The 8,460-nt window shown below is 42.2% G+C and overlaps 1 protein-coding gene across 1 annotated transcript; it reads left to right on the forward strand.

The window, feature by feature from the left end:
* Nucleotides 1-1,271: 1,271 nt before the first annotated feature.
* On the forward strand, nucleotides 1,272-2,216 carry LOC309861886 (olfactory receptor 2W3; the record flags this gene model as incomplete). Its single annotated transcript, XM_082725198.1, has 1 exon — nucleotides 1,272-2,216. The coding sequence occupies one exon, from the start codon at nucleotides 1,272-1,274 to the stop codon at nucleotides 2,214-2,216; it is 945 nt and encodes a 314-aa protein (XP_082581324.1).
* Between the last annotated feature and the right edge of the window lie 6,244 nt (nucleotides 2,217-8,460).

The raw sequence follows: 8,460 nt of genomic DNA on the forward strand, positions 1-8,460 counted from the left end.
TATGAGACATAACCTTTATGTCACATACATACAGATTTTCACACTGATTGACGTTCTTTCGTTATTTAAAAAACAATCTTAAAACTCACCTGTAAAATAAACAATGTTGTTTATTACTATTTTAGATTAGAAAACTATGAAGAAGGTGAAGAACTTTCTGAGATCTCATAGTTGTGTCTTGTTGGCTAAGGGATTGTGAAGAGGGAGATTGGAGCTGTAGCCCAAGATTTTTTTATGTCTCTTCCTTGACACTAATCTGCAAGAGTTGTGGGTTAGGCTCTCCTTGGATTGTGATTCATTCTTGGTGTTTAAATGGGATCGATGTTTCTGCACATACATGTGAATTATTGCCTTCAAGTTTTATTGTCTGTTGGATAATGTGATATTTTTTCCTCAAACACTATATAATGTTTTAAAAGAAAAAAATATACCCGTATTTCTTTCTTTTTAAAGATTTCACTTATTTGAGAGAGGAAGAGAACATGTGTGAAAGAGAGTGCATCGGGGGAGGGGTAGACGGCAAGGGAGAAATGGGGTCCCAGCTGAGCAGGAAGCCCACACAGGGCGCAATCCCAGAACTTCAGCATCATGACCTGAGCTTAAGACAGACAGTTAACTGATGGAGCCACCCAGGCACCCCAGATACTCATTTCTTAAATACCATCCCCAGTTGAGAGAAGAAGAGAGAGAAGTGTGGGGGGGTGATTTTATGTGTATGTTGCTTTAGTAATATTCTATTGTTCCTACATTATTTTTCTACTCAAAATCATCTCAGGAACATCACAATGAATGAGGTTTGTCTTTTGGATAGACTGGATAAAGTATTCCACATATAAGGGATAGTCTCCAAATACTATTAATTGGTTATTCTGGAGCTCCATTGGGTGCCTTTGAGGTTTGAGCAGGAGCTTAGGAAGTTGGCTTTTGAGAGGAATCAATGACTGGGCTGAAGCAGCATGTCCTTTCCTGTCATGGAATTAGAATCTGTTCCAGTAAAGGATGAAGATTCTAAATTCCATTTCCTGGATTCAAAATCAGCTCTGCTCCATTCTAGAATATAGTAATTTGCTGAACACATCTGTCTCTGTTTCCTCTTCTGTAAGTCATGGATAAATAGAAGGCCAACTCCATATCACTGATATTTGATATTAGGGCTTAAATAGCTAAATAAGTGTAAAAAGCATGAAGGAACATTTGAGTCATTGTAAGTGTTCTTCTCTAATAGGTGCTACTATTACTAGTATCAATATTCCTCCTCAGGTACAGTAGAGATGGATGGGACCAATGAGAGCACTCAGGGAAATTTCATTCTTTTGGGGTTTTCTGACCGCCCCCATCTGGAGAGGATCCTCTTTGTGGTCATCTTGATTGCATATCTCCTGACCCTTGTGGGCAACACCACCATCATCCTGGTGTCCTGGTTGGACCCCAAACTCCACACTCCCATGTACTTCTTCCTCACCCACCTATCCTTCCTGGACCTCAGTTTCACCACCAGTTCCATCCCTCAGCTGCTCTATAACCTGAATGGGCATGACAAGACCATCAGCTACACAGGATGTGCCATCCAGCTCTTCCTGTTTCTCGGCCTGGGTGGTGTAGAGTGCCTGCTCCTGGCGGTCATGGCATATGACCGGTTTGTTGCAGTCTGCAAGCCCCTTCACTACATGGTGATCATGAATCCAAAACTCTGCTTGGGCTTGGTGTTGGTAGCCTGGGGCTGTGGGGTGGCCAACTCTTTGATCATGTCCCCAGTAACCCTGCGTTTACCCCGCTGTGGGCACCACAGTGTGGACCACTTCCTGTGTGAAATGCCTGCTCTGATCCGGATGGCCTGTGTCAACACGGCTGCCATTGAGGGCACCGTCTTTGTCCTCGCAGTGGGCATTGTGCTGTCACCTCTGGTGTTCATCCTGGTGTCCTATGGCTACATTGTACGGGCCGTGGTGCACATCCAGTCATCCTCAGGGAGGCACAAAGCCGTCAACACCTGTGGCTCCCATCTCACCGTGGTCTCCCTTTTCTATGGAAACATAATCTACATGTACATGCAACCTGGAAACAGCTCTTCCCAGGACCAGGGAAAGTTCCTCACCCTCTTCTACAACATTGTCACACCACTCCTGAACCCTCTGATCTACACCCTCAGAAACAAGGAGGTGAAGGGGGCCCTGAGGAGGCTGCTGCTGGGCAACAGAGAGGTGGGGAAGGATTGAGAGTGAGTGGGAGACATGCATCTCCATCAGGTGGTCAGCTCCTTCAGAAGCCAGTGATGGCATCTCGAACCATTGAGTCAGACCTGCTTTTCACCTGTTCTTCCAAAATTACATAACTTTTCCTGTATTTCTATAACCATTTCAGTCCCAAATGTTTCAATGCACAACGCTTGGCATTCGAATACCGCCAAATGATCTATAAAGCAGGACTGAAGTACAGAGTGCTGAGTTGTTATATTTTTCACAACTTACACCAGAATGCCAAGTGGGAAACTACTTTTCTTAATCAGAATTTTGCCTTTTTCATCTATTTGTAACTTATTAATATTTTTAACTTATTAACAACTTGCTGGATATTTTAGTTAGAATGATCAGGAATAATAAGTTCTTTTAGGTGAAAACCATCAAACATGGGCTATTTTAACACATTGGGTATTTTTTCCCCAAATACCAAAGCCTTTCATCAAGTCAAGGTTTTTTTTGTTTTCTCCTACCATTTGTCCCAAATCTTCAGCATTTCCATCAAATATGGCTTAAGTTGTAGACAAATCAAGAAGTTAACTCATATAAATGACACATGAGTCATTTCAGTCTTTTTTTTTAAAGATTTTATTTATTTATTTGATAGAGAGAGATCAGAAGCAGGCAGAGAGGCAGGCAGAGAGAGAGAGAGAAGGAAGCAGGCCCCCAGCTGAGCAGAGACCCCAATGTGGGGCTCGATCCCAGGACCCTGCAATCACGACCCGAGCCGAAGACAGCGGCTTAACCCACTGAGCCACCCAGGCGCCCTGAGTCATTTCAGTCTTAATGAAGCACTGTTTTTCAGGTATGTTTTTATTTCATTAGTGAGAAAAACCTGATGTTTATTAAGGTCCTGCTGTGAGTCAGTTGCCCTTAAATCATGTAGTCCCCTTGGCATTTGTCAGAAATGAGCATGATTTTCATTGTTTTTATGTTACCTATATGGTCTTTGAGGCTGCACATTAAATCACTCACTCATGAATAAATGAATGAAAGATTTACTCCAAGTTTCATCTGACTCCCAATTCCTGCTATCTCTCCTGCTACATTAATTTTTAAAGAGCAAAAATCCTTAGGCATTTAAGTAGTGTCAAAACCTTTTAGGTCTAGAAGAGCAGGATTTACTGTCATTGCTTGCATAATAGAGCACAGAGTGTGGGGAGGAAAAGGTTTTCCTGGACCCTTATCATGTCTGGACTGGTTGTGAAAATTAAACCAGCAAAGGTATGTTAATCAGAGAAAAGCATACAAATTTGTTTAATATAAGTTTACATGACATCGTAGACTTCATAAGGAGATAAAGGCCCTGAAGAATGATTGTTACACTAGATTTGATGAAGGGTGGACAACAATAGAGAAATATGATAGAACAAGTGGGGATATAAGTCAAATGTAATAAACGGGGGAAATCTATCAAGGCCTGTGTCTTCAGACTCCTTTCTGGGTCCTGCCATCTTGGGAATAAAGATGTCTCTGTCCTCTAGGAATAGGGAGCAATCCCACATGAGCATCTTAGGACTTGATTCAGGGAGAAGATCAGAAAGCCCTGACTACTTGTACCATTTCACAAATTCCTCCATTTCCAAATATTCAGCACACCAAAGTGCCATATTTTTAGGCAGCATGTACTAAACCCCATCAAAGGCATCTTCCACTTAATATGCAAATGAATGATCTGTGGTCTTATTAACATGCAGATTCTGATCCAGCAGGTCTTAGGACAGGCTGAAGATTCTGCATTTCTGCAGACCTCCCTTGTTTGCCATTGGTTCTTGGACCACATTTTAACATAAAGACATAAAGATTTTGCAGTAATTGGAGGACAGACATTTTCTAGAATAAGCTGAAATGGGATGCATAGAACAAGGGGAGAGAGGTTGGGGAAGGAATGAGGAAAAGAGCCTGGCTAAGTGATGCCATCCTTTCTATTCTCAGCAGCTAAGCTTCATAGTCTCCCCTGTTTCACAATGGTCCTCAAATGCCACTCTCCCTTTCTAACCTCCTTATTGCCTGACCTCACCTTATCTTGAATGGAACCAGCCCAATGAAATTATTTAACTGTGGACAAACCAGGGCCTCTTTAAAGAAGGCATACCACATTTCAGGGTGACCCTGATCAGAATATTCAAAACTGCCATCCTGCGGAAGTAGTGATGTTCAGGAGTTGATGAGTTACTTGTATGACAAGGTTTCCTCCAAAGAATTTTAAAACTCCACAACACCTCCTTAGTACACAGCCCATGGGGCAGTGTGCCCAGAACTTCTGCAAACCCACCTTCGTTTTGGAAAGAACTTGCGGGATGCCCCAAGGGGACCAGAGGTACACCTACGAGGGCTCTGAAGTAGGCAGTGTTTCTACTTTTGGAAAAGTGCCCCAGAGAGAACAAAGAAAGTTTGCAGAACTCTAACAAAAGTAGTCATGTGCACTCTGCTGAATAGTTTTGTTGTTTCCTCTGTTAAGAGAAAAATCCAGTGGAGCCAATTTTAAAGATCTTATTGCTTTATTTGGTGATAAAAAAATTGGACAACATTCAGTCTGACAGGTGGATAGGAATCCCGGAGAGCTCTACCAAATGAAAGGTTCTTACAGGCAGAAGAGAGCAGGAACAGGGAAGTACTGCCAAGCAAAAGTGACCTGAGTATTGCAAGGCTGCTGTCCTTGTAGACGATGGCAGAGGCTTCCCAGGCAACCCTCTAAAGAAGGCTTACCAGGGGGAGCCTGGGTGGCTCAGTGGGTTGTGGCCTCTGCCTTTGGCTCAGATCATGATCTCAGGATCCTGGGATCAAGCCCCAAAAAGGGCTCTCTGGTAAACGGGAGCCTGCTTCCCCTCTCTCTCTCTCTCTCTCTCTCTGCCTTCGTGTGATCTCTGTCTGTCAAATAAAAAATAAATAATTTTTTAAAATCTTAAAAAAAGGGGGGGGTTTACCAGGAAATTCCCGATGAGCCAGTGTAAGATTCCATTTCTGGGAGAACTGAAACTGGAATTAAGTCTTGGTTTGGTAATGTGGGGCTTCATGTAAATGACTACATTTGGGGATCATTGTTTTGTCTTTAACCCATCTGATTCTCTTGTGACAGAGTCAGCATAAAGGTAGTCGTTCAATCCTGGAAAAGACTCCACTTCCTGGAGCTGAGCCAGAGCAAAGTTGACTTTACCAGAGCCCTGTGCTCACAGAAAACAGGTACACGTAAGAAATTCCTCTACTCTTTCTTCTGTGCCCCAGGGGAATATTAACTATAGAGAAAAGACTTCTCTAAATGACTCAGATACATGCTCCCTCCTGTTCCTGAGTCAGGACACCCTTACATAGTTTCTAGATAAGTCTTTAGGCCCCTTCCTTTTCTAGGTGATATTCCTTGAGTTGAAATAAATTTCTAGACCTGAGATGGAGCAGGTGCCATGTCAGCAAACTGAACTTTTGTATTCCTGTAAATACTCTGATTGTCCAGAAACACCATATATCCAAGCAGCCAATCTTCAAATTCCAGGCAAATTCAGTTCAAAGGAAACAACAGGCCTCACATGGAGTCATGTGGGCTCAGCTCATGTCATCATACCAAGGCTTTCATCTAACTGTCATTTCATACTTGTCTAGGAGTGTAAAGGAACTGGACAGCCTGCGATTTTCTACTCATCACCAAGAGGTAATCTGCCACAGAGACCCTTCCCATTCCCCAAAGAAAAAAAATGAGCTAATCTGCTCTTTCCCCATCCCTTTTTCCTTCTGTCTAAAATCCTTCCATTGTGCACAACTCCTTGGAGGGCCTTTCTATTTGCCAGACAGGATGCAGTCTGATTCATGAATTGTTAAGAAGCCCAATTAGATATTAAAAATTTATTGTGCTGAACTCATGTTATTTAATAGATTTTGGAAAATGATGGTCGGATCCAAAGGAAACTTCTCACACTGTTCCCATCTGGGGACAAGGAGAAGCACAGGTATATGGTGCCTATAATCCCTTTCCAGTTCTCTTTCTTGCCATATCTGAGGGCTGTAGGTAAGTTGCTCCCAGTTCTGAGCTCTGTTTGTTTTGCATTAAACTTCCCAAATTAATTGGCTTTTCAGTCAGTTCTCCATTTGTTTGAAATCACTAGTTCTACCTTAGACACTGCTGGACTTTTGGACCACAATTCCCCATTTGACTGGAGCCCCAGCGCTTGCTTCTTCTGTTCCAGATACCTCCTTAAGAACTGCCGGCTGGAGTTCCTCATTTGTTTGGAAATCTTCCTCAGATTACACACTGAGAACTACTGGTGGCAACTAAAGTCTCACATTTGTTTGAAATCAGCTTTGTCCTTGAGAACTTGGCTTGGGATCCATCAGGCTGGGGCCCCAAAATATGATTGGACAGAAACATGGGCTGCACCCCATTTGTATCCAGATATGGCTGGACAGAAATGTGGGTTAAACTCCATTTACAACTAAGGGTCCTACCACATGGCTGCTGGCCCTCAGGGGATTTATAATGGTCATTATGAGGAAAATTCCAGTTAGATAAGATTAGTTAAGAAGTGCACTTGAGGGACACCTGGGTGGCTCAGTGGATTAAAGCCTCTGCCTTTGGCTCAGGTCATGATCCCAGAGTCCTGGGATCAAGCCCCACATTGGGCTCTCTACTCAGCGGGGAGCCTGCTTCCCCCCCAACACACACTTCTCTGCTCATCTCTGCTGACTTGTGATCTCTGTCAAATAAATAAATAAATAAATAAAATTAAAAAAAAAAAAAGAAGTGCACTTGAAAGTAAGAGTTCCCAAATTAAACAAAGAAAATGGGATACCAGGGCCCCTGGGAGGCTAAGTTGGTTAAGTGTATGCCTTCTACTCAGGTCATTATCCTAAGGTCCTGGGATCAAAAGCCCTGCATTGGGCTCTCTGCTCAGTGTGGAGGCCGCTTCCCTCTGTTCCTCTGCCCTACCCCTTCTCCTGTCCTCTCTCTTGTCTCTCTTTCTCTCTCAAATAAATAAATTTTATATATATATATATATATATATATATATATATATATATTAAATAACCTTAAAAAAACAAATAAATATGCAAGAGGTACCTAATTAAAAAAAAAAAAACATAAAACCGATGTAATTCTTACTGCTCCCTTATTTGAATATTCATCTTAGCAATCCTCTGTAGGAGTTGTCTTTCTACTCTGAAGAGGCTACTGGTCTATAAACAGAAGACAGACAAGTTAATGGCCTTCCAGACAACCCATATCTACCTTTGAAAGGTGGTCTCTGTGAGCACCTTCCAGATTTGATGACACTCTGAAGGATTTTCTGGTAAATTGATATATTATTCCCTTAAACAGCTGAGGGAAATAAAAATTAAAAGGAAAATCTTTCCAAACCCTGCTAAATATTGAAGCTGTGATTCTCCACTGAAACCCCACTTAGAACCTATGCAGATGAGCTCCTTGACAAAGTGATGAAAACTATGTAAGATTTCTCCAAAGTCAACCCCCACCCCAGATCTGCCTATAGTTGTTCTGGGTAAAAATTAGAAGATATTTAAATGAAATTTTTAAGTGGCTCTGCAGTCAAGTGTTGGCCAAACTGGAAGCTGACATACAGAGCCTGATGCTAACATTTTTTTAGGTGTCTCCCCTAGACGTATTGAAGGGAGAATAGTTCAATGGATGGGTGTCATTTTTATGCCATTTAGTCTGCAGTTCTTTGAGGAACTGAGAGCAACTGACCTTTCTTACACATCTTTGCAAAAGTAGAAATACAGCTCTAGAGGCAGTTCAAAGTCTACCTATTTCTTTTTACCACTCTTAAAACCTCCCTTATTTTTTAAATTTATTTTTTATTTATTTTCAGCATAACAGTATTCATTATTTTTGCATGACACCCAGTGCTCCATGCAATCCGTACCCTCTATAATACCCACCACCTGGTACCCCGACTTCCCATCCCCCACCCCTTCAAAACCCTCAGATTGTTTTTCAGAGTCCATAGTCTCTCATGGTTTACCTCCCCTTCCAATTTCCCTCAACTCCCTTCTCCTCCCTAACTCCCCTTGTCCTCCATGCTGTTTGTTACACTCCACAAATAAGTCAAACCATATGATAATTGACTCTCTCTGCTTGACTTATTTCACTCAGCATAATCTCTTCCAGTCCCGTCCATGTTGCTACAAAAGTTGGGTATTCGTCCTTTCTGATGGAGGCATAATACTCCATAGTGTATATGGACCACATCTTCCTTATCCATTCGTCCGTTGA

Source organism: Mustela nivalis, assembly GCF_964662115.1.
Source record: "Mustela nivalis genome assembly, chromosome: 3".
Classification (NCBI taxonomy): Eukaryota; Metazoa; Chordata; class Mammalia; order Carnivora; family Mustelidae; genus Mustela; species Mustela nivalis.